A 26,309-nucleotide genomic window follows, 5' to 3' on the forward strand; every position below is an offset into this window, starting at 1 on the left:
CAAAATTTGGCGACTACAAAGTAAACGTTGGAAACTTACTTTTGAGGTCCGTAAAATGCATGTCAAAATTAGGTAACTATTTGCCAAACTTTTGGAACATTCTGCCAAATTTCGGCAACGTTCTACCAAAGTTTTCCAACTTTTTGTCAACCAATTTTCTGTAAATGTTTGGAAAATTTCAGCCGAAGTTTGTTAATTTCTTGTGAATTTTCGCAACTTTCTCGCAACTCTCGCAAATGTTTGCCGAAGTTTTGGCAGCTTTCTGCATTTTTTTGAAATTTTCTATCAAAAGTTGATAACTTTTTGTCCAACTTTTGCAATTTTTTGCAAAAGTGTACACTTTTTCCAAATATATGACAGGTTTAGTTAAACATTAGCTAAACACTCATCCCCATTTAAAACTGGCTCTTCTGTCTCAGTTGACCCAATTTCTGAAAAATGATGATAATTCAAAGTGTCGTTGACTTGCTCCAATCCTCCTTCCTTCGGTTTTTGTTGAGAATAACTTCCGGTCGTCATCTGAAACCCATCTACTCCACTCATTTTTGGGCTTCTTCTTCTTCTTCTCATGCAGATATATTTTCAATCATATCGGATTTCTTTCTCCAGAAGCTCATACTCCTTATTCTCTGTCACCACGCCTGTCTCCATTTCACTGTGTATGTGTGACGTGGAAACTCCAGAGCTCTTTTTTTTGCAGTTTGATTTGGGATCTGTCCTTTCAGTTTTCTATTTGCGCACCTGCAACATATCCCCTCGCCCGCCTCCACTATCTCATAATTCTCATTTTTCAGATCTCGTTTTCAAAAGCCCTGGCAAATGGGTTTCAAACTTGTTGCTCTCAGTAGCTTTCTGCTGACTGTCAGGTATGTGATTTAAATTTTTAATTTTTAATATGTCGTGGCCCGCGCCGTAGGCGTGGTCAGCGGCTGGTAATATAATAAAAAAATACAAAAATATATTAGGTTTTTCGAAAATTTTAGTTAAAGTTTCGGTAAATCGTGAAATTTATTTCTGAAAACTTTGGTTTTTGAGTGACTGGTTCAATTCAGTTTTACTGAAAAATCCCAAATTTAAAATCCTTTCAAAACTTAAAATTTATTTCAAATATCAATTTTCGTTCCAGCGCTCTGTCAATCGAGCACAACACAGTCGGAGGTGGCTGTGTGGATCTTCTCTGTCCTGACACTGCAACTCATCACGGGCTCCGCAATCTGGTCAACGATGAAACACTGAAAACCGACGCCTGTACTGCGTGCAGTCAGTGCACGGAGAATGGTTACAGTGTCTGTCTGCGACCAAAGGATTCACGTGCTTCTCGTACCGCTGGCGGATGCACATGTGCTCACACCCTGGCTGCCAATTGTCACACCGATCTTGCTCAAACTCAACATCCAGCTAATCTTTCCATGAAAACATACTCCGCTTGTTATGCTGATGGTAAGATTGCTTTCTAGAGTTTATAAATTAATGTAAAACATTCAAGCTCTCCAACGCCCACCCCAACCACTAGCCGTCAATGAAAACTCATCAGTCGTCGTGACAATTGAGCCATTCTGGTTGGAGCCCTACTGGAGACACCTCAAAATTGAAAATGTAACTCTTCACTACAAATTCCAAGTGAAGGTAAGGATCTTTTCCTTAATCTCTGAATCATCCCTGAGCCGGTAAAATTTCAGGCACCAGAGCATTGTGAGGGAGAAGTTGAGTCGACGCCGACTGGAGTGCACACTTGTGTTGCTTCGGTCCTCGTCGATTTGTCCGAGAGCAAGGAAGATCAACCACAAGTGAAAGATGACGATGATGAGTATGATCACAGTGATGTAAGTGGAAATAATATTCAATTTGGAAATTCTCTGATTTTCAAAATTTCAAATTTAACGAACTTCGAAATTCTTCGATTTTTTTAAAGAGTGAACATTTTAAGGCTATAGAATAATTTTAAAAAATCAGAAAAATTTTCTCAAAATTAAAAGAGAAAAGTCGACGAAATTAAAATGTTTGAAAATTAGAATAAAAATATCAGATTTCCTAAATTTTCAGTGAAAATTTTGAAAAGTATCTGAGAAAAACACGACTGGAAGGCAATATTAATTTCTACTGTTTCAAACATTTTCTGCAAAATAAGATTTTTAACTCGAATTAATTTGAATAATGCAAAATTTTCCGCTCACCATCCCCAAATAAAACAAATAATTTTTCCAGAACTACGACCAATATGATGATGATCTTCCACCAGAGGTTCAATTTGACCGGGACGTCTTCTCCGGAGCCAAGGAACTTGAATCCTATTACACCGCCACCATCCGCCGTGCTCGGCAGATCAAGGCCTCAGCCTCTAAGGATCAGCAGATCTACGATGGGGAAACCATTATTGAATCGGAACATTTGAAATTCGACTTGAAGCCTGAAGTGTATACAGCTGATGGATCGGAGATTGTTGATGGCCCACCACAAGAGGATGCACTTCCAGGACCTGTCAAAGATGCAGAGGAGACTGCTACTGTTGTTCAAGTTGATAAGGATGAGGGTGACGTTAGTGAGGAGACCGGTGGAACCAACTTCTTTGAGGAGGAGGAGAAGAAGGAAGAAGGGGAGACGAAGAAGGAGGAGAGCAGTGAGGAAGAGGATGGAGTTTTGAAGGTTAATCTGGAGGATATTGAGCCAACAAAGTTGAAGTCTCAAGAGGATGCGAAGAAGAAGGAAGGAGATGAAGAGGAGGAGAAGGATGAAGAAGAGGCGGAAACAACTACAGTTGTGAAAGAGGATGAGGAGAAGAAGGAAGGAGATAATGAGGGAGATAAAGAGGAGGACAAGGAGGACAAGAAAGAGTCAGAGGAAGAGGAGGAAAAGGATGGTGATGATGAAGAGACAACTACCACATCCGAAGACGACGAGGAGAAGGATTCCAACTCCGACGAAGATGAAGATGAGGAATCTACCACCGTGGAGCTTGTCGAGGGAGAAACCCCAGACCCATCCGAGCAGAACTTCTTGCAACGAATCTACTATTCGCCAGATTACCTGAGAGTCCGTAATATTACCATCGCCACTCTCATTATCTTCGCCGTGTTCTGTTCTCTCGGGCTCTGCTGCATCTACAAAAACAAGTGTTGCAAGGTGAGTAGAAATGCAGTGTATTTGACGCGCAAATTTTTCGGCAAAAAATTAGCTGAAAACTATATAATTGATAAATTAAAAAAAAAAATAAAAAACCAACACTTTTCTTATCCAAAAATTAATTGTTCCAATTTAAACTTGCAGATCCTTTTGAATAATTTGTTTTTCATTAGCTCACAGATAGCTTTAAAGTGTGTACAATCACGACCTATTTTCGATTTATTTGAAGTGTCCCTCCACGAAAACTACAATAACTCCAGGGTTTTCGTGGTAAGACCCAAATTCTGAAAATTTCCGCAAAGTAATTAAATACAAAATATTTTAATTTAAAAAGAAGAAATATAAAAAATAATTGAAAACTTGTTCCTAACGATTTTTTCCCCAAAAAGTTGTGGATTCAATTGAAGTATAATCAAAAAATAAAAATAAAAAGCAGTTTTAAGCTAAAAAATTTAAATTCTCGTCGACCGCAACATGCATGCGTGACAAGAGCATCTAATGCTAATTTATGCACAAAGTTTTTAAATCGAAAACAGTTATATTTTAGCACTAATAACGCGATTTTTTTCTGGAAAAGTTTTAAAAAAACATTGTGGTTCAGACCGTTAAATCTCTAATGCTATATTTCTCAATAGAACGCATTTGTCTAGCGATGTTAAAAATCTGGCAGGAAATTTGCAGAATTTATTTTTCTGAAAATCTAAATATTTTCGCAAAACGTTTTTGGAAAATAATTAGAGAACTTTCGGAGTGTCGTTGATCGCCGAAATCATCTCTTAAAACAAGCCTGCAATTTCTATAACACCTAGCACGTCACACAAAACCTCTCCTCTCTCTTTCCACTTTCCTAAAAAAATTTCTTCAAGCAAAAATTTTCAGAGCAAGGAATCCAAGACATCAAATGGTTACCGCTACACGTCAGCTAATCCACCACCGCCAACCGAGTTGGTGAGTCGTGAGAAAGAGCATCTTCGGCAATAGGACCCCCAAGATCAAGTGCTCTTTACTGTGCTCTCTCTTTCTAAATTTTGTCTCTTAATTCTCTAATACGGTTATTTTCCTGTTTTCCCCAAAGTTTTTGTCTGCATTCTAACCCCCACGTGCCAATCCCAATTGACATGACTCCATTTTCCCCCAAATTTCCACAATTTTCTTCCATCCCCCCAATTTTTTCGGTGACCGTGTGTGTGTGTGTCTGTCTATCTTATATATTTTTTGACAATAAATTCCATGTTTCTTTTCTGTATAAATATTACATTTATTTTTCTCAAATTGATGATGAATTATAAAATAAAAATATATTCATTCGCTTCTTCTACTTTTATGACATTCATCCAAAACGCACGTGTCACCGGAAAAATTGAAAACGAGAGAGCACACAGGCACGTAATTATACAACACTTTTTGCTCACTTTTTTTTTGACAACTTTGACTTCTGAAATGTAAGCCTAAGCCTAAGCCTAAGGATAAGCCCAAAAAGTGAGCAAAGGTGTTGTTAATTTGCGAATATCTTGAGAGAGCACTAAACGGAACTTACATAAGTTTCACAAAATGCCTGGAAATGGTCTGAAATTTTTTAAAAAAGGAGAGCAGTGTTTAATCTCCAGAAATGACACCAAAAACTTTGACCAGTTGCATACAGGGACGTTTTTCTTCTGAAAAAAAATTACAGAAAACAGTATCCCGTGTCCCATCGGGTGTCGCACCGGAAGATGAGCATCATCTGCTCGCTGCGGATGAAGCAATTGAAAATTTCAAAAACGTGGTGAAAAGTGGAACAACATTCAGTCCAAAAAATGTTGAGCTTGGTATTACTGTAGGTATGTAAACCATATAAAATTGATTTTAAAAAATGGAACTCTGGAATTCAGGAATGGGGAAGTTCGGACCAATTCACAGAGCAATGTTCAGCTCATTTAATGGGAGTGTCCACGATGTGAACGTGTATTTGTTGAAAAGTAAGATGCTGCTCTGATAGAAGTGTCAACCAATCAGCAAAGTTGGCCACGCCCTTTGCTCCTCGCTGATTGGTCGGCGCCTTTGCGCTCGAATTCAATTGTAAATGTTTTCAGACATCGCGCGGCTTTCCGATGAAGAATTGGTAAAGCTGACGTCTCTTCTGAAATCAAATATTGCCGCTGGAGCTCATCAAAATGTGGTTTCCCTGTGTGGAGTTTCTCCCTCTGGATCAGGTACGTTTAGGTTAAATTAAAAAAAAAACACGCACACAATTTTGACAGAGGAGTTAAAATTCAAATTTTCAAAAAATTTCCAAAAAAAGTTTTTTTTTTTTTATTTTGCTCTAAATTTTGATTTTTCTTGAATAGACTGAAATTTAATATTTACATAACAGAAAATTTTTTCCATATTTTTGCAATTTCCGACAATTGGAAAAGAGAGTTTGAAATTTTTTCGAAACATGTTTTTTTTGATAAATTATTTTTATTTCAAAATTTTCAAAATATCCAAAAAACTTTCCAGATGTAATGCTAATGTGGGAGCCACTACATCAATCAGTCCTTCGTGGAGTCCTTCGAGAGAGTCGTTGTGCCCGATTTGGAACTGAACCATTTAATATGGCAAGCTTCTTGTCTTCCGAAAGATTAGCTGCAATTGCAATTGGATGTTGTAATGGAGTTGAACATTTACTCAAAAAGAACGTCTTCCCACCACATTTATCAACTTCAAATGTTCTATTGGCTGAGAGAGGAATTGTTAAAATTGGAGGATTCGGGCTCGCCGAGCATCATGCTCTTGACATGACTACTGAAAGTGTGAGTGTTTCAGATCAAATGTATGCCTAAATGCCTACCTTATACCTGCTTGCCTAGAAACTAGTGGAGCACTTTTCAAACGTTTAATGTGCACTTTTGCACAATCAGGTAGGCAGGCTATGTTTCTTAAAAGTAGGTGACAAGTCGTAGGTGGCTTTGAAGCAGGCAAGTAGGCAGTATTGTGCCTGCTTGGAAGCTTTGCTTTAAAAAAATTAGATTGGTTTTTCGTGAATTACTCTCTTTCAATATTATCCAACGACATGTCGGCTGCTACCGAAACAATTTTTATAAAAATTTCAAGATATATTCTTCATTACAGGCCCCAACCAAACTTCGCTGGATGCCACCAGAGTATTTCAAACGAGATCAAAAAATGATCTACAACGAGCAGACAATGATCTGGCCACTTGGAGTGACACTTTGGGAGATATTTTCTCTAGGTGGTACCCCATTCGGCTCACTTCGTCAGGCTCAAACATTTATCGACGCGATGCGGGATGGTTCGGCACAGTTGGATCCGATTTCATATTGTGGTGAAGCTGTGACGCAACTGCTTGCAACGTGTACATCTCACGTGCCTGAGGCGAGAGGCGACATTCGAACGATTATTAAACGACTTGAGTGCATTTCTGCTGATGCTAAGGTAGGCACACGGGGTCACTGTTTTTTACGTGGCCGCCTAAAAAGGAAACTCGGCCACGGAGAATGAAGCAAGCGCTTCGAAACTTCGTTTTACAGTAACTGAAGTAACCTTTCTGTTTGACCTACAAAAATCGCGGGAAATTTATTTTTGAATAATGTGACGGCACAATTTTTTTTTTAATTTCCCGACTCGGAAACTTTATAGTTGTAAACTTGAAATTTTTAGCCAAGAATTTTCAGACAAACCAACTATAATCTTAGAAAATTTTCAGACTCAAATAAACCTGTGCTACCGTGAAGACTTCCCATACTTGCCAATTGTGACGCCATTGGAGCAACAAGAAGAATAGAGATTATACCACGTTTAAAAAAATACATTCAATTTTTGAAGGATGAGGAAGATTTTGTATTTATTTTTTTCAAATTTGCGCCGAAAAAAGTTGTCAGAGAACTAGATTTTTCTAAACTGTGTGCTAAATATGACTTTGCGCGTAAAATATGATGCAATGGGTGGGTGAACTGCGTTCACAAAAAGCTCTGGCCCAACAGTTTCTCGAACAGGTTTGCTCGTAAAATATGGTGTATTGTGATAGCCAAAAGTTTTTGCGCCAATGCACCATATTTTCAGAAAACTTCAATGATCAATTTTGCGCATAAAATATGATGTATTAAAAAAAACCAACTTTTTGTATCAATGCACCATACTTTACGCGCATATTCAATATTTTAATATTAATAGCACCATTGAATGTTAATAAATTTGTGCGTAGAATATGATGTATTAAAATTTTAAAATTTTTGTGCCAATGCACCAAAACTCCCAACCTTCAAAATATGAATGATTTTCAAAAGTCCCCCTCCCATGTTCTCATTTATTTTTCCCCCCTCCAATTATTTTCCCGCTTAATTTCATCCCGTTTTGTTAAATGACAGATTGTTGATTTTTCCGAGAATAAATGTGCTTGTTGCGTAAGTCGCACCCGATTCCTTCCCCTGATCTCACAAATCCACGTAAAAGAAGAAGAAGCGGCGGTGGCGTGCCGGTTTCGGCATCTCAAAAATTTGGCAAGATGCGAGAAGCTAGATAACAGCAGAAAACTTGCAATAACACTTTTTTGCACCTCGATGCATATTGCGTAAGATGTCGAAGGTGTGTGTGTGTATACGTGGATGTTACAATTGAGAGAAGATTGGGGAGATGATAGATATCTCTGAAAATCTTCCAAATCTGAAACAGATTTTTCTTATTTCAATTAAGGTATCGATATTTGTTCTCTAATGTTCTTTGATCTTAGACTTTCCTAAAAGTTAAAACTAAGGCACATTTCCAAAATCCATTGTTTTTCGCCGTTGCAAAGTTTTTTTTTTGAAAATTAAAAAAAAGTTTGTTCTTTCTGACAAAACTAGTTCACTTTCAATTGAAAATTTTTGAAAATTGCTCGAAAATTGGCTGAAAATCTCAATTTGTTTGTCAATCGACACATTGATATTTGAGCCCGATTTTAAACAATTTCTCAAAACTTTCAGTTAAAAATAATGTTTTTTTTTTCAAAAAGTAAAAAATATTTTCTACAATTTTACAGAAAAATTAGAAAATGGGCATTTTTCCTCAGCTTTTTATCGCAATGCCAATAAAAACATCATTATGCAAAGTTTGATGCTATAGAGAGTCTGAGACTAGTTGTGGATAAATTGTTGTCTATACTTTAGTAGATTACGTAATACAGATAATATTAACTGTTCTCTAAAACTATATATAGTCATGTAGAAAACATTGTGTGAAGATCTAGATGTCTAGGAATCTAGTTAATTTTGAGTTTTTGGCCTCCAAGAAAATGCACCAATCAGCGTTGCGCAATGGGCGTTGCCAGGGTCACTGATTGGTCGGCGTGTGCTCTGGCGCGAATTGTAATTAACTAGATGCACAATAGCTTTTTTGAACTAAAAATATACAATTTTGTACTATAAAAACTGCTAAGGTGTTTTGAAGAAAATTCTCCAAGCTGTAACCTTTCCAAAACCGGCAATTGCCGGAGATTTCCGATCGCCGCGTACCCTTGGTGTGTAAGTAACCCTGCTATTTAATATCGGCTATTTACCTATTTTCAAAACCAATTCTTCCCTGGCCGTTAACCGGGCGAGGAGCCCTTGCACTTTTAGCAAAATCCCCTTGCTAATTCAAAAATCCTCTCTCCCATCTCCCATCCCATATCTCAACGCGATACCATCACTGAAAACTCAAAAACCGCGCGAGCGCGTGGGGGCGGATTGCAAAAACGTTGTCCAAATATTGCGTCGTCGTCGTCTTCATTCTTCTTCGCCATCATCGTCATACTGCCGCTCCGCACCGCCCGTCAGTCGCTTCCGCGGCCTATCTGGCAGCCGATCGGCGGATTTTCAGGGAGGAGTCCTTCTGTATATAGATGGAGTGAGAGAGTGAGAGAGAGTAAGAGAAGCAGAGAGACTACTCGCCATCTTTCTCCCTGTTTTCATCACTTTTTGAAATGCCAATGTTGTTACACACATTTAAAATCTTAAACTCTTTTCCTCTTTTCCCCTCTTGACTTTTACATACTTTCTATTACCGTACACTTTGGTATCTACCGTAACCTTAGAAAAAAGCTAAATTTGAAGAAAATCATAAGATTTTCCGATTTAACTGCAGTTTTATTGCAAAATTTGTGGATCTTAAAGTGTCAATTTTTTAAATGTTTGTTTCATATAACCAAAAAGATGAAGCATCTGAATCTCCGAAGTTTCGAATATTTTGATCTTTTTTTCCTGTGTTGTTTGCACTTTTTAAGTTTCAAACAAATATTGCCAAAAAGGCACAACATACTTGCCTGCCTACGTACTAGCCTACCTACCTTTATGTCGGCCTGTATTCCTACTTTTCTTTCCTACATACCCAAGGTTTTAGTACAATTTTCAACAGTTGTGAAGAAATGAGCAAGTCTACATTCCTGAAGCAGAAAGGTAGGCACGTAGGCGAAAACCTTTTCCTAGTCACCATGAAGGCCTTCAAAAATAGGGCTGTCAGGTAGGCCCCAAAATACTTACCTGACCTTTAGGCATCTTCCACCTGCCTCGCGCCCTTACCCACGAGGCAGGCGTCAGGCCTTAAAGCCGTGCCTGCCTACCATGGAAGCCCTAATATTCGTCATTAACAGGTCACAACTATATTCGTGGCTTGTCCTCTATAGGCAATTCGTAAAGCGCAACATTTCCTTATCTCACGAAATATTTAATTTTCTACACATTTGTGTTTTGAACTTCCCATAAAAAGGTAAAACTTGCTTGCCTGCGTGCCTACGCTCTTCTGAAAAACTGCCTCATTACTCTCGCAGGCATGGTGAACTCATGCCACTTTGAACCTTTACCTCGACTTTGAAACTGTGAGCCATTTAGAATTTCAATGCACCATGTTTGAACATTAATCTCTATGTACATTTTTCTACTCTCATTATACAAAATTATACAAAATTCCGAAAAAAGTAAAAATATTTCAGCTTCCCTCACGTCACCCGTCTCAACTCAACAGTTCCCCCGGCCCCTTCAAGTCATGATTTTATGATGATATGTGTTCATACTCAGAAGAAATGGAGGGAACGATTTAAGGTAAGAAACACTTTGACTTTCACCCCAAAGAATCGAAAGTTTCGGGAGGGGGTGAAAAGGAAAAAGTAAGACAGGAGGGGACTCACTCCTCAAAAGGCCGATTCTAATCGAATGGTTATTTATCGACTTCCAATATTTCCACTTCATGTCTCCATTTCTTCGTAAATTCGCCAAATGAAAATCGGAAAATCCGAGCAGCTTCCCGAGGAGTTTTGTTTTCAGAAAAACATTCGAAATCTCCGATCGATGCGGTTATGTGCTGATGAGTACCGTCTCAGTCTGATTATTGTCTTCATTATTTTATTCTTTGGTGCCTATTTCCTCTATCAAGTTCAATATAAGACTGGCATCGATTTGATTCCGTTGTTTCCGATTGATGATAGCGGTTTTGAGTGAGTTCAGACATTTCTTTTCAATTCGCGCGTAATATCCAATGTATGGAGTCGGTACCTCTTTTGTAGTGAGGATACATCACATTTCACGCGCAAATTTATGTATTTAAACCAATAGTGGCAATTTGAATTTGCGCTTAAAATCTAATTCTACAAGTTCGTAACTTTGTTGTAGTACACGATCAGCATATTTTACATGCAAGTTTTTATAGATGTTTCGCATTATTTTTTATAATTCTTATTACAAAAAAATGCTCATTAGGTTTATGTATCATAGATGACAAGCAAATTTGTTTTAAAAATTGCGGCAAATGTCATTTTATGAGTGTGACGTCACACTATTTAAAATGAAAATTCGGCAATTTTTGGAGGTCAAACAAAGCGGCAACCATCTGAAAACAATCTGAAAACTTTCTACGCGCAAATTTCCAGAAACTACAATGAACAGCTCCTCGGCTCGGTGAAAGTTTCCGAAAGTGCAAGAAACCAGGCGAAAAGTGGATCCCTTCTGTGTTGGGCAATGACAACCTCAATATATCACAAGACACGAGTAAGTCCTTTCCCAAAACAAGGAAATATCCTCCATTTCATTCATTTCATTCAGGTACCAGCGATAACAGAAACATGGCTTCGTAGATGCGATGCTGGTCATCTGTTCACTAATTCGGACAGGTTTCTCAATGCTTCTACACCATACCACACCGTTTTCGATGGGCTACCTGAGAGCTATTATAAATTGTTTTGGAAGACTCGACTGGCTCTTTTGTATATTTATAAATATGTGTCAAAGGATTTCGATTGGTGAGTTGAGGAGAAAATATATTTGGAAGTTTTGAAGATTCTCAGGAAAAAAGTGATTACAAGAAAAATTCTCTAAAGCTTTTACTAGTTTTTAAAAAGCAATTTGTAGATAGTTCCAAATTTTGGCAATTAAAATGTTTTTAGCAACCAATTTGTGAGTTGTGAACATTTCAAACAAAGTTGCAATTATTGTTTAAGTCTTTTAAAATGCATATAACTCAACCAAAATTTAAGGTACAGAAATTTATCAAGTGATAAAAGATTTATAATTACCTATATAACAATTTTTTTGTTAGTCAACAGTTTTTGATAAATTGCACTGCTTCGCTTAAAGTTGAGCTAGCAAATTACTCCCCGTGGAGGTTTTTTTTTGACATTTTTCCTATTTAGCCAGCTAATTATTTTTTCATAATGTCATTGATAAAACTCAATGCATTGTTTTTTAATTCCAGTAGATTTGGACAGAAAACAATTAGATATTGATTTGAAATGAAATAGATATACATATGATTGTTTGAAACCGGTAAAAAATTGGCAAATATTTTTCCATTTTCTTTTTAAAATCTTATTTGAACACCAATTCAGAATGATTACTGTACAACTAAAAGGCACACCACCAGTTTTTTTTTCAAAAAAAAAAAGTTTCATTTGTTGCGAGACCCAAAGAGGTCATTGAAAAGTGAAAATGCTCTAATTTTAAACTCATAAAGATTCAATCTTTGCAGGTACTTCAAGGGTGACGATGACACGTATTTAATTGTCGAAAACTTGCAAAGATATCTGGCCACTTTGGATCCAAACAAGCCGTACTTTATCGGATATCGGTTGAGTAGGCGGACGGTATGATCTTTTATTCTTACTGTTTTTCTAAAAATCAGATAATCGAAAAACAAATGAAAAATTAATTACGGAAGTCGTTTTTTTTTCAGGAAACGGGATACAATGCGGGAGGAAGTGGCTATGTGATGAGTCGAGAAGCGATGCGGATATTCGCAGAAAAACTGTTCAATGACAAGCAAAAATGCCCTTACCACGAATGGGAAGACTATGCAATAGCGCAGTAAGAGATTGATTTTCGAGATTATAATGTTTCCTTATTGCCTCTTTTTTCAGATGTCTGGCATCCGTGGGTATTGTTCCATTGGACAGTCGAGATGAGAAGGGTAGGCAGAGATTTCTTCCGTGGAGACCTGAACAACATTTTTATGCTGATTTGACGAGAAGCTTTCAGATGGATCCTATACAAGTTTGGGTTAGTTTTTAAGGGTTTTGGGGAGGGGGATTTTTGACGGTATGGGATCTTTTGAAAGCTAGAAGTTTAGATCTAAAATGTGAGAGAGGTAAATTCTTTGTCTTTGTGCTTGCCTGCCTACCTGCCTGCCTGCCTGCCTGCCTGCCTACGTACTTCCGGAATGTTAGTATATTGGTAGCCACATGTGTAGGCACGGGACAGGCGTAGACCATCTTGAAAGCTGGCTAGACTATTTTGAAAACTTAATACTACATATTTTCCGTTGTATCGCAAAAGTTTTGTATGCCTACTTTATGCCTTCTTAAACTCTGTCAAGGTTGTAAAAAAGAAGGCGTACGAAACGCTTGAAATTCTGTTTATAAAAAAAACTTTTTAAACAACTATGCCTACCTTATGCCTACCTGCTGCTTACCTGCTGCCTACGTACCTACATACCTAAAGCCTACGTTTTGTGTTATTTTTAAATCTTCCATTCCTTTTAGTTTTGTTTATTCTATTTTGTGAGTTTAGGCGGTAGACATGATTGTAGGCACAAGGTAGGAGTAGGTATCAACACTAACATTGCATAGGCATTCCCAGCCTACGAGCCTTTTTTATGCCTGCCCGCCTATGTACCTACCAATTGCCTAATTGTGCTTTTTAACATAAAATTGCATGAAAGTATTGGAATTTTTGGAGTTTTCTGAGAAGTACCACTTTGACTCTATTATTTCTGAAATCTTAATTTCGAATTTTCGAAATTTCAAAAGAAAAAGATTAGGTGGAAATATTACATTTTGAAATTAACGGATTCTAAATGAATTCTTCAATTTCAGGGCCCCGCGATCTATCACGAAAACTTGATCAGCATGCATCATTTGCATCCAGATGAAATCCGCCTCATCGATGGATTACTGTACTCAATTGCACGTGGAATTTGGAGACAAGATGATTTGGAAGATGTCAGAAATGAGACAACAACTGTCTCAACGTCAATGGACGATACACTTCCACCGCCAACTTGAACCAAATTCCGTTAATCAGACACACTTTTTCCCCACTGTTCTCATACTTCTAGTCATTTCTTCAACCCGTTTTTGTCTTTCTTCTCACGTGATATAAATAGCCTTATAATGATGGTTTTTTTCTCAATTTCAGATTTGATTTCTTTATGTCATAGAAAATACGACAGGGTGGGCAGAAAACAATTTTTCCGGTTATTCGGCAAATTGCCGGAATTGAAAACTTCTATAAATCGGCAAACCGGCAAACCGTCGATTTGCCGAATTTGCAGGAAAAATTAGCAAAAATTTCCAGCAAATTGTGAGTTGGCTCATTTTTTTCAGTTAAAATGTGAAAAAATGCTAAAAATGTGTGCTAAAAATTGTTTAATGCAATTATTTTTTCACATTTTTAAACTAAAGAAACGGTTGTTGAATAGAAACCCAAAATTCCGAAAAAGCCGAAAATTAGCAGCCGTGATCTACTTTTTCAAGAAAGATCTTCGTTCTATCGGAGTCCTCCATCTCACCTTACCAAGTGTCAAAATATTATAAGTACTTGTACTTACAATACTAGAATATTCTCATTGTCTTCATATTTCGGATCTTATCTTCAAAAGAATGGGGTCGTCCGAAAAAGTTTAAAAACCAAAAGTTCAGTAGAGTGGTCTACTGTGGATAATTTTCAATACTTTAATTAAAAGAGGGATTTTGCTATAAAATACCCAAAAATCTGAAATTCAAAAGGAAAGACAAAAAATAAAACTAATGTCCCTATTTGAATATCCTACAAGACCAAGTTTCTTTTTTGACAGTTTTGTTCGGTTTGAATTTACAAAATTTTAAGTCCCTGTTATCAGTTTAGCGTAAAAGTTTTTAGAAACAAAATTTAATAAACATATTTTACGCCTTACAATTTTGAAATTTCTAGCGAAATACTCAAAATCATTTCGAATATTTTTTTTCAAAACATTTTCCGTTAAAAGTACAATGCCTTGGTTCTTATTTCTATCAATTTTTCTATCTCTGAAATTTGCGGTTAGTTTTTATTTTCTTTTCTTGTAGCCCTACCCTTCTCATTTTCAGGTCTCCATTTACAGCACAGACCCGTTACGTTGGGTGCCCCCGCAGGCACATGAATGGAAGAATGCGGATATTCCAAAAAGTGTTAAGGCTAGATTTTTTGTTAAAAATTTGGAAAATTTTCATAAGTTTTAAATCTGAAACAATTGTAGGTTCACTGGGAAAATCGCTGGGCGAAGGCGTCATATTTGAAGGGATGCAGTGAGGAGAATAGTTTGAGGGTATGGTTTGACTTTGAAATTGTGTAACTTTGTTAAAATTAGATTTATTGAAAATTTGTCAACTATGGAATTGTAGATTTGAAAGAGGTGAATATTTTATCAGTTGAAAAAGTTTTGGTATCTTTAATGGCTCTGGAGATATGAGATTTCAAAAGTAAGGAGGTTAAAAATCTGATAGTCAGTTTTCTTTGTTGGCAGTACAGTTGTCAATGAATTTTTGAATATTTTGTGCTAAATTTGAAGCTGACTTTGAGTCTCTTTTTAAAAAAAACCCCCAGTAAGCTCTGCCTATATCTTATTTTTTTTCTATATTCTTTTTGAATTTTTTTATGTTTCAAAGTTTTTTCTCGCTCTTGTTTTCACACAAATGCCAAAAATGTAAGTAAGAAAAGACTCCCCGGCATGGATGGGCAGCAAATGACTTCTTCAGAAAAATCGGCAAATCGGCAATTTGCCGGAATTGAAACTTTCGACAAATCGGCACGCCGGCAAATAACCCATTTGCCGAATTCGTTTTAAAAGCGGCAAATTGTGGTTTTGCACTTTTCTTTTTGGAAATTTCAGAAGTTCAGTTTTAATCGGCAAAATTGTACGCATTTTATGAATTTTCCTACATCTGTTTTGAAACGTAAGCAAATTCTGTGAAAATATCTCGAAAAAACGGGGGAAATTTTTCAAAAAGGCACAGCTTTAAGTGTTTCCGTCTTATAAAAAACTCCCTCTGTTTTTTTTCTGGAAAGCCAGAAATTCAGCAATTCTATTGCCACGTAAAACATCGAAAGTTCGGAAATTTTAACAACTCCGTTACATCTTAATTCCAGATAATTCCAGTCTATTTCTGGCCTGGCGAACGTGTTGATCTACCGTGTAGAATGTGTCAAATGGCGTTCCTGACGAACGGAAGAATGAAGCGATGGGGTTATTCGGAACAAATTGACGAATTCCTCTTAAATCCTAGTCAATTTGCACGTGTCAGTGAGATTTGGCAAGATGTGCAGAACACGAAAAACTTTATCGAAAACCTGGATGATGACGTGGATCCAGATGACGTCATATGGTATCCGAAGACGGAAGAGGACAACGTGGACAGTAATAGAACTGCAAAGGAGCCACCGAGATATTGGCAGAATGACGGGAAACTCACTATTTTTGCGGTCGGATTTTTGAAAATTATTTTTGTGATTTACGCGTAAGCCTCTACGCCGGAAAAGTACATTGAAACACAATTTTTTTCTTCTTTTTTCTCATCAAATTTATAATCCGCGCCCCGAATTGCATCTATAGATACCCAGACGTTTTTTTACGCAATTTGGAGATTCTGTGTATTTTGTCGTAAAACGTGCGGTGTTTGCGTAATAACCGTAAAGATTAAAAAAAACGCTATTAAGATAAAAAGCGACTAGCAGGCGTAGAAAATAGAGAAGAATTCAAATTTTTGAACAGATTCTGCAAAAGAAAGAGAAAAAAAATGTTTTTTTTTTAATTAACGTATTTCTATTAACGTATTATTAATAAACGTATTTCGGTCTAGATTGATCTCGCTATAAAATAGTTGACGAACTTTAGATTGAAATTGCAGTTTTTCCAGGCTGATGTGCGATCACAAGGTGTCTACTTCTGTTACGATGAGTTATCCCGAAAACAGGCGGTCATCTTTTTTGTGCTAATGGCAATGCTACCGCCCGTTCGGTTTACTACAAAGCAGCCACGTGTTTACAGTACGTTTTGAAAAATTGCGCGTAAAATAAAATACCAATGCACCATATTTTACGCGCAACTTTATTTTGAACGCCTATAGAAAACCACAAATTTTCAGCCGATGGCTGTGGGCAGGACAAGGGCGAAGACTCGGAACTGATATTTCCATCTCACAATTGGAGATTTCATTTTCTTCCAATGGGTGATTTCAGTCCCCCGCCCACGTGTCAGTTGGATGCACGTGACACTGAAGGTTGCAGTGATAGATATGCATATTTGAACACTACAAATTGGCCCAAAAACTTTGCTGAAGACTGTTCGATGGATAAATGCAGGTGAGTAGGGAAAATTTGGTGAATTTTCAGAAATTGCGCGAAAAATAGAGGCCATTCTCTGATATTTTCTAATTTTCCAATTGCAAAATAATGGATTTTAGCTATTTTTTCACCAAAAGTACGGTATTACGGGAACAATAAATCATGAGAATGCGTACGTGGAGCATTTTATTTGACGCGCGATATCTCTTAGCGAAAACTAGAGTAAGAACTTGAATAGCAATAATTATTTCAGTTCTTACTGTAGTTTTCGCTAAGAGATATCGCGCGTCAAATAAAATGCTCCACGTACATGATTTATTGTTCCCGTAATACTTGGTATCAACACGACAATTTTCGTTAAATATGAACGCATGTGCGCCTTTAACGAAGTACTGTAATTTAAAACTTTCGCTGCAACGGATTTTCAAATCGATTTTTCATAGATTTTCTCAACATTTTTTAAAATTTCGTTTTTGTTAATTGTTTTATTTTAGTTTTTTAACTGATAATAACACTTTACCCAAAAACTATGAAAAATCGATGAAAATTCCACAGTAACGAAAGTTTGAAATTACAGTACTCCTTAAAGGCGCACACCTTTTTTGACTTTAACAAAAAATGTCGTTTCGAGACCGGGTACCGTATTTCTGGTGCAAAAAACGTAATATTTTGCGTATGAGTAATACAATCAGAGACTATGTATATATTTTGAGAGCCCGCCTATTCTCACCTGACAATAATATCGATTTGTTCATCGAAGTGAGATGGGACGCGTGGACATCATGCCAAGGAGATCAGCCGACAAAAAGACGAGAAGGTCACTGTTATCTTGTTCGAGGTGAAGGATCAATCAATATCGAATCGATGAAGTCCTCAGACAAGAAACTGTACTCGTGGATCAAGAATCTGGAGACTGTGTTCGATCGGAAACCATTTGATACGAATGGTATACGATTGCATAGGTTGGCGTTGTTTTTTTATTTTCTTCCTCATCAAACATCTTGTAGCTTTATCTGATAGTTCGAGAAAAATATTAAAATTTTTTTTGAAGAACAGCTCCAAATTTTAGTTAATTTTCTAAACATATTTTCTGATGTTTCGATTGTCTCTGAAAAGAACTCCTTTTTTTTCGAATACACCCTTATAACGGGAATATAAAATTCGGAAAATGCGTATTGCACAACCTATTTGACGCGAAAAATATCTCGTAGCGAAAACTACAGTAATTGTTAAAATGACTACTGTAGCGCTTGTGTCGATTTACGGGCTCGATAAACAGAACATAGTTTCGTTTCGAAGCCCGTAAAAAAGAGCTACAGTAGTCATTTCAAGAGTTACTGTAGTTTTCACTACGAGACATTTTGCGCGTCAAATATGTTGTGCAATACGCATTCTCAGAATTTTGTGTGCCCGTAATAGCCATCTTTCCAGCTCCCTGATAACCTCTGTGATATTCGATAAACCAAAAATCACGGGATGCTATAATAAGAAGGACGAGAAAGATGGTTTGTACGAGCGATACGATAAAGTGTGGCGGAGCATCTTCTTGCCAACTCTTGGAGTACCAGAAAAGGGAGAAAAGATTCAACTGGGAAATCCATTCGAGGCTTGCCTGAGATACGCGAGAAGATCTTTCGATGATGATGGAGATATTGATAGTGAGCATCTAGTGGGAACCTATTCTACACAAGTTGATTATTGTTGAAAAGGACAGTATTTGAACTTATTCTTTGGTTTCTAAATAAAACTTATGTCACAAAAAAGTAAACTTATGTCAAAAAAAAGTTACTTTAAAATTATTCTACGCAAGTGGACTACTATTGAGCACGAATAAATATGTATGATGAATAAAAATGTGTTGAGGAAAATACGTTCATATCAAAAAATTTAGCTCTCTTCACTGGAAAATGAGGAAGAGAGAGCATGCATATTAAAATTGCGTGTGGGAAAATGATAATGACAGAAGAAAAAAACGGGGAGGCACAAAGAGGACGGGGACTCGGGCGGCGGATGAGATTAAACCTAAAACTTCACACTACCCTATATACTAATCAATGAAAAAACATCAATAAAGCCTGTGAGAATTCGAGAGAAAAGAGTACAAGGACGAGCAGAAAAGTAAAAAAGGAGTAAAACAGAACTGGGGACACAGGAAAAAAGAGCAAAAAATATCAAAAAAAATCTGTCAATTCGTAGAGATTTAGGCCTTGAATCCTTCCAATTTCGATTTTGGAACTCCAAACACTTTGCTCATCATCTCCTTTTGTTCTTGCATGTGAGTGAATTTGTTTCCAGTAGCTGGTGATGAGGATGGAAGACGTCCAGCGTATTTCGTGGCGCGACCGTCAATCGAGAGAAGTGAGTTGATGCGTGGTTGCACGAATGACCAGGCTCCCATGTTCTTGTGCTCCTGGAAAATTTTCATGTTGGAAATATTGTATTTCGATAGGGTCTATATTTTAGATTTTTCAATTTTTTACAATTTTAAAAATTACAGCAAAAATATTACACAGATGCGAAATGTTAAGATTTTCGCACCAAAAATAATATTCCAGGTCTCGACACGGCCGATTTATCAATGTGATATGTATGATATGCGCCTTTAAAGAGTACCGTAGTTTCAAACGTTTCTTCTGCGGAATTTTCATCGATTTCTTAGTTTTTCAACTGTTTCGGTTATAAACTACAGCACCCGTTCATAAGCGCACATCTTTTTTAGCTTTTAACAAAAAATTGTCGTGTCGAGACCATGTATCGTATTTTTTTAATGCAAAAATTACGACAAATTCACGCATTGGGATATTCTTTTCGTCTCATTTCAGCCGATTTCGAGGAAACGGAGACATCATCAAAGCAAATTCCGAGAAACAAACGAGTTTGGAACTACAGTACTCCATAAAGGCGCACACACTTTATTGCAATTAAAAAAATCGGTCGTGTCGGGACCGGGAACAATATATTTTTGGGATCAAAGCTATAAATCCGTAAATTTTCTGTGAAAATCTATAAAATTTGCAAATTTTAACGTCGGAGAAAAATCGAAAAATCGTCTTCTAGAGACTCCCAGAACCGAAAATAGGAAAAAAAAATTTAACTTTTCGTGGCGAGACACAAATATTGGCGAGTCGAAATTTCAGAAAACTAAGTTACAAAGCAAATTTTCTATTTTTCTAAATTTAAATCAGCACAATTTGCAAAAGTTTTCAATTTTCTAAAATTTCATACCTCTTGAGCCCACAAAATCTCGGCTCCTTGATACTTTCTGCACTCTTGTTGCACCAAATCATATGGGAACGGTGAGAGCTGCTCAACTCTGACTAGTGCAACATCATTCTCCTTTCCAACGTGCTTACGGGCGGCGACCATATCGTAGTACACTTTTCCAGTACAGAAGACAACTCGCTTCACGTCTGGTGGATTCTGAGATGGAGCACCAGTTTCTGGAATAACTCTTTGGAAATTGGATCCAGATTGGAAGTCTTCGACTGGAGAACGAGCCATCGGGTGACGGAGAAGAGATTTTGGTGAGAAGACGACTGCCGGTTTACGGAATGGCATTGTTACTTGACGGCGGAGAAGATGATAGATGTTGGCTGGTGTTGTGCAGTTGGCAACGATCCAATTGGTATCGTGCAGTTGTTGAGCTTCAAATGTTCCTTCGAACGCGATTTTCTGAAAAATTCGAATATTTTCATAGTTTTTTTAAAATTAAGTATATATAAGTATCCAATATCGAGAAAAATGCATTAACCATAAAATTCAATTTTTTTTCTTCTAAAAAGAATAAAAATTGCCAAAATTTAAACTTTTTTTTTGCGAAATATCGAAAAATAGACATAGAACAAAGAAACTTTTCAATTTTCAATTTAAATTTTTTAAAAATCAAAAAACCTTTCGAGTTAGATTTATCATTTTTCTCCTACTTCGGGGAATTGAAAGTATAAAAAATTAAAAAATTTTCAATTTTGGCACAATTTCGTTCAAAAAAATGAAATGAAATTGAACTTCAGGAGTACGAAAAAAAAAAACGAAAAATATTTTTATTTTTAATTTTGAAAATAGCTATGCAGGTTCACAAAAAATAGTTTGCTTCTTTCAAAATTACAAAAAAAAAGTGTTTCTAGTTTTTTTTTCGTGCTCCTGAAATTTAATTCCGTTTCCTTTTTTTTAGACAAAATCGTGTCAAAATTGAAAATGTCTTAATTTTTCGCCAAAAATAGGAGAAAAACTATGAAGCATAATTTTTTTTCAACAAAATATTTGAATTTCGTTTCAAAAAATGCAGTTTTTTCCTTTTTTCCGATCCATCAATCGGCAGGCTACCTCAAGATCAATCTCATCGTCTTCATTGCACATTTGCAAGAATCTTTCCGGTCGAGCCGACGAGTGTTCTGGTCCCATTCCTTCGTATCCATGAGGCAGAAGCATCACCAATCCAGATTGACGAATCCATTTCGACTGTCCTGACGAGATGAATTGATCAATGATGCATTGAGCTGTGTTGGAGAAATCTCCGAATTGAGCTTCCCAAATGACAAGAGAGTTCGGATCGACCATCGAATAACCGAGTTCGAATCCAAGAACAGCGTACTCTGAGAGGGATGAATTGCAGACTGTGTATTCTCCTTGTCCTTCAGATAGATCATTCAGTGGGTTGTAGATCTGGAAAAATAAATGTTTTTGGAATTGACTTCAAAATTCTTAAGAATTTTTGGGCAAAAAATTATTCATTTCAAACTATTTTTAAATTCTAAATGGCCAATTTATCGTTTTTTTCAATAAAAAAAAATACATGGATTTTCACATGAAACACTAGAAGTAATCGATTAATAGGTAATTTTGGAATGTAGTCGATTGCGCCATGTTGTTCCAAAAATTTTTTAAATTCTAAATTAGTGACAAAATATGGATATTTGTTATTTCCAGACAAATCAAGTGATTTTCCATATTTTCACGCTAGTTTTCAATGAAAAAAGTTGGAACAACATGGTGCAATCGACTATTTTGTAGAATTGCCGCCCATCCCTGATTTAACATTCAAAATGTCAAATTAATTGCTTATTTCTAGTTTTTTTTACAGCGAAAATCCATGTGTTATGATCTGAAAACCTAAAAAAAATATAATAGATTGGCCATTTAGAATCCACAAACCGACAAAGTTATTTTTCCAGTACCTTCTGATCAACTTTTTGATCGTGAAGAACATGATGTCGATGTGAGAATGTTCCTCTCTGAACATCTTGTCCACTCAATCGTACGTGAATTCCTTCTTTCAAAAGTGATCCGAACGCGAGAGCCTCTCCGCAAGCCCAATCAAGCTGAAATTATTAATTTTTTTTTTAAATTTTGAAAATTTTCGGGTTTTCTCTTCAAAATTCTAATGAAAATTGGAAAAAAAATGCGCAAAATATGGATTTTATTAGATTTTGATTGATTGATTTTCTTGATTTTAAGCCTAATTTAGCACATTTTTTGCTCAAATCTTACCGAGTTATCCTTGAGCATTTGCTGCCGCCCCTTCAGTGTTCTCTCCAAACCACGATGAAGATTAAAACCTTCTGGATACTGCGAGAATTTTCCAATAATCTGTTCAATGTTCTCCTGTTCGATTCCGGTTGATGGTAGCTTGAGTGGATCACGCTTCTTGAAGAAATCATCCCATGGAGAATCGAGCCAATCTCTGTTACGAACATATGTCACCTTCTGCGCATTCTCATAAGCATCCTCGAGAATCGACCCGTACTTTGTGAGTTCTTCCTTAACATATTGCTCATTTGCAACTCCTTCGTTGAGAATCTTCTCCTGATACTTTTCCAGTGCTGTCTTCGTTTGCTTGATTCGTTGGTACATGAGTGGTTGAGTGAACATCGGCTCGTCGAGCTCATTGTGTCCGTGACGCCGGTAACAAACAAGATCCACGATAACGTCCTTCTTGAAAGTCTTCCTCCAATCGGCGGCGACATTGCACACGTGCATTACAGCCTCCGGATCGTCGACGTTCACGTGGAAGATCGGGCATCCGACGACACGACCAACATCTGTACAATATGGAGACGAGCGAGAAGATCTTGGATCGGTAGTGAATCCGATTTGATTGTTCACAACGATGTGGATGGCTCCGTGAGTCGTGTAACTCGGCAGATCATCCAAATTGAACGTCTCGAGCACAACACCTTGACCGGCGAACGCAGCATCTCCGTGAAGAAGGATAGCCATCGTCCGATCGCACTTCTCATCTCCAGCATAGAAAGCTTCAGCTCGGACCTTTCCCATCACAACTGGATCGACAGCTTCCAAGTGAGATGGATTAGCGACGACGGCGATTTTAACGTTCTTCTGTGATTGTCTGTTCAATCGTTCGATGCAGACTCCCAAATGGTACTTAACATCTCCGGATCCTTCATCAGCAGGCTCGAGAGTCGAGAATTGCGACAGAATCGTGGCCAGTGGCTGACGGCAAACGTTGGCAAGCACATTGAGCCTTCCACGATGTGGCATTCCAATGACGAATGAGTCGACTCCAAGTGTCGAAGATGAGTCGATGACTTGCTTCATTGCCGGAATTAGAACTTCGCACCCCTCAAGACCGAATCTCTTCTCACTTGGCCATTTTTTGGCGAGGAACTCTTCGAACTTTGTAGACCGGATCAGACGTTTGAACAGCACCTTCTTCTGATCGTGAGAGAGCTCGGTGACACGTGGAGCTTCGAATCGTCGGCGGATCCAATCTTGTTGCTCGAGATTGTTCAAATGCATATATTCGACTCCGGTGCTGGTGCAATAGATATCCTGGAAATTTTAGATTTTATATTTTTGATTTTTGAGCCAGTTTGGTATGTTTTTCAATACTTTTTTCAAAATTCAGTGACTTTGTATGAAAATAACTTTTAATTCGATTGGAAAAACGGTCCAAAATCGCCTGAAATGGCGATTTTTGAGAACTTTTTCCATTTTTCCAACAGAGGCCCCACGAAAAGGGGAGCAGAACGAAAAGGGGATCTGCAAAAAGGGGATCTGCGAAAAGGGGAGATACGAAAAGGGGAGATACGAAAAGGGGATCTGGCACTGTGCCAAACGCTATTTTTCTCGAAGAAAACGATACAACGATGCTCCGATGTTACGCGTCGCGTGTTGTTAAGCGTATCTTCTAGAAGAAAATTTCAAAAATCAACGTGCGTTGCGTGAGAAAAATTGCGTTTTGTGCGTTTGGCACAGTGCCAGCTCCCCTTTTCGTTGCTCCCCTTTTCGTATCTCCCCTTTTCGTATCTCCCCTTTTCGCAGATCCCCTTTTTGCAGATCCCCTTTTCGTTCTGCTCCCCTTTTCGTGGGGCCTCTTCCAACAGAAATAAACGTTATTTTCAGATAAATCCACTAAATTTTAATGAAAAATATAGGCTCATTTTGCACAATTCCTTGATCGCACCTTAAGTCTCTGAAGAATTTCTCTCAACGTCAAGCTCTTCTTTTCGCTGATAAAAGTGGTGGGCGGAAGAAGGAATTCTCGGTCCAAATCACGTTCTCCAAGTCCGTAGAACGAGAGTTCAAGCTCCGGTGGAATCGTGTCATCCAAATCGGCACTGTTTATTCCGAGTGGATCGAGATCTGCGATATTGTGACCACGAGTCTGATAACTGCGGATGAGGAGCTGGATTTTCAAGTGATCCGAGATCGATTGAACAGATGCATTCGTATCGAGGCGAGTGGCCGGGGCAGATCTGGAACAGTTTTCGAGATTAAAATTAGAAAATTTACGGTGAATTTTATATTTTTTCTAATAAAATTTTTAAAGAACGCAAAAAACGAAGCTTTTCACACTAGTTTCGGCATTTATTGAATGTATCGAATTTGCAATTTTTTCTCGCTACAGTAATCTTAAAGGCGCACTGGGCAAATTTTTTTGCTTAAAACTACCAATTTTCTAATGAGACTTTATTAAAAATCTCCAAAAAACTTTCATGATGATTCAAAATTTCAAAAAAAAGTTGTTTTGATAAAAACTGTTCACGGGAGCCTTTGAGATTACTGTAGTGAATATTCTGAAATTTTCCCTTTGAAAAACAGTTTTTTCAAAGAAAAATTCCAAGGTTGTTGACTTCAATTCTCGTTTAGATGTTTATCATCATCACAATCAGAACAAAAAAAACGAACGAGGTCGTGACTTGAGCAGCTGCTGGTGAAACTCCAAGAGCTCCAGCGTAGGCAGTTGCTGGTGGAGCCTGAAAAGCTTGTCCTGGTCCGGCTCCGGCCTCGACATTGCGGAAGTACGCATCCCATGAAGTGTGTACTGATGATGGATCCTGAAGCCAAGCTTCGTACATTTGCTCAATGTAGATGGATGAGGATCCATTTAGGAATGGTTCATGCTTGACGGCGGCGGCCACTGACTGATTGCGGTGCTGGAAAATTTTGGAATTAATATGATATCCAGGCGTGAAATTTTTACTCAAAATACGGTACCTAGGGTCTCACCACGACAAATTTCTGTTAAATGCGAAAATGTGTGCGCCTTTAAAGAGTACTGTAATTTAAAAATGAGGGATTTCAATCGATTTTTTATATTTCACCGAAAAAATATTTTGAAAAATCGATGAATATTTCACATTTAACGCAAGTCGGACTTTTCGCATTTAATTAAAGAAAACTTTCCTGTCGAGACTTTAGATACCTTATTTTTGGAGCACAAACCGGGAAAAATTGTTTTGAAATACTCTTCTCAAATTAATTTAACCAATTTTTTCGAATTTTTTGTCACTACCTGAACAAGTGTCGAAGCAGAAATGTGGCTCTTTCCGGATGAAGCATTTCTGATGGCATTGATGCGACTGGGGGACGCAAGACGACATATAAGACTCGCCCGATGCATGGTTGGGGGGCCAAGTTTCCCGGGTTACTGAAGAAACAAGAAAATAATAAAACTGTTTTCTTTTTTTTAAATCAATGATCAAAAAATAGTGTTTAGAAAAAGGAAAGTCACGCGGAAAATGACATCAACATTTTTTTTTGACGGCGTTGAATTGGAGGGTAAATATGTTTTAACGATGATGATTAACGGTTTCGGATATTTTGAATTTATAAACCCAAAATGTGCTCAAATGAACGAATTTTGTTAATGGCAGTTCAAAATTTCGAAAATTTCAAGCTATGTTTAGCTAAGATCTTAAATTTTGCAAGAAAAAAATATCTGTTAGTCATTTTTTGCATTATTTTGAACAGAGACCACTAATCACAATTCTGTCTTATCACACCGAAAAATGTGGAAAAAGATGGAAATTTTGCATACGGAGCTTTCACTATCACTTAAATAATTACCTTCTGTTTGATAGACGTCTCAGGAATGAAAATGAAAAGTTTGGGAAAAAATGAGAGAAATTTGATTTGGACGGACGAATTTTTTTAAAAATTTTTTAATTC

General features: G+C 37.3%; 4 protein-coding genes across 7 annotated transcripts; 3 read left to right on the plus strand and 1 right to left on the minus strand.

Annotated features, from left to right (window-relative positions):
* Positions 1-794: 794 nt before the first annotated feature.
* Positions 795-7,509, plus strand: kin-36 (Protein kinase domain-containing protein; the record flags this gene model as incomplete). 3 transcript variants are annotated; one of them, NM_001347302.3, is made up of 12 exons in its annotated part: positions 820-866; positions 1,127-1,440; positions 1,487-1,626; positions 1,680-1,823; positions 2,206-3,120; positions 4,000-4,068; positions 4,793-4,940; positions 4,992-5,078; positions 5,193-5,312; positions 5,602-5,894; positions 6,214-6,537; positions 6,809-7,509. In NM_001347302.3, the coding sequence occupies 12 exons, from the start codon at positions 820-822 to the stop codon at positions 6,884-6,886; spliced, it is 2,679 nt and encodes an 892-aa protein (NP_001334224.1). The 3 variants fall into 3 exon arrangements, with proteins under 3 accessions (NP_001023393.1, NP_001334224.1, NP_001023394.1); NM_001028222.6 differs by lacking the exons at positions 4,793-4,940; positions 4,992-5,078; positions 5,193-5,312; ... (1 more) ...; positions 6,214-6,537; positions 6,809-7,509 and having other exon boundaries at positions 795-866; positions 4,000-4,350; NM_001028223.5 differs by lacking the exons at positions 4,000-4,068; positions 4,793-4,940; positions 4,992-5,078; ... (2 more) ...; positions 6,214-6,537; positions 6,809-7,509 and having other exon boundaries at positions 2,206-3,408.
* A 2,536-nt stretch (positions 7,510-10,045) lies between these two features.
* bus-4 (N-acetylgalactosaminide beta-1,3-galactosyltransferase) lies at positions 10,046-13,713 on the plus strand. Its single transcript, NM_068214.3, has 8 exons — positions 10,046-10,154; positions 10,377-10,546; positions 10,979-11,096; positions 11,151-11,347; positions 12,073-12,187; positions 12,277-12,407; positions 12,461-12,599; positions 13,415-13,713. The coding sequence occupies exons 1-8, from the start codon at positions 10,107-10,109 to the stop codon at positions 13,601-13,603; spliced, it is 1,107 nt and encodes a 368-aa protein (NP_500615.2). The 5' UTR covers positions 10,046-10,106; the 3' UTR covers positions 13,604-13,713.
* An 826-nt stretch (positions 13,714-14,539) lies between these two features.
* Positions 14,540-18,749, plus strand: spe-51 (AMOP domain-containing protein). The gene is made up of 8 exons (NM_068215.5): positions 14,540-14,617; positions 14,666-14,752; positions 14,815-14,883; positions 15,705-16,037; positions 16,472-16,601; positions 16,700-16,916; positions 17,612-17,860; positions 18,330-18,749. The coding sequence occupies exons 1-8, from the start codon at positions 14,570-14,572 to the stop codon at positions 18,601-18,603; spliced, it is 1,407 nt and encodes a 468-aa protein (NP_500616.3). The 5' UTR covers positions 14,540-14,569; the 3' UTR covers positions 18,604-18,749.
* Positions 18,750-18,755: 6 nt separating this feature from the next.
* On the minus strand, positions 18,756-25,770 carry ogdh-1 (the record flags this gene model as incomplete). Of its 2 annotated transcripts, NM_068216.7 has the most annotated exons (8): positions 18,756-19,308; positions 20,124-20,570; positions 21,222-21,560; positions 22,073-22,216; positions 22,386-23,687; positions 24,322-24,613; positions 25,047-25,294; positions 25,654-25,770. In NM_068216.7, 8 exons carry the CDS (start codon positions 25,759-25,761, stop codon positions 19,099-19,101), a joined length of 3,090 nt encoding a protein of 1,029 aa, NP_500617.1. The 2 variants fall into 2 exon arrangements, with proteins under 2 accessions (NP_500617.1, NP_001368291.1); NM_001380203.1 differs by lacking the exons at positions 24,322-24,613; positions 25,047-25,294; positions 25,654-25,770 and having other exon boundaries at positions 19,099-19,308; positions 22,386-23,654.
* Positions 25,771-26,309: the final 539 nt, after the last annotated feature.

Source organism: Caenorhabditis elegans, chromosome IV (assembly GCF_000002985.6).
Source record: "Caenorhabditis elegans chromosome IV".
Classification (NCBI taxonomy): Eukaryota; Metazoa; Nematoda; class Chromadorea; order Rhabditida; family Rhabditidae; genus Caenorhabditis; species Caenorhabditis elegans.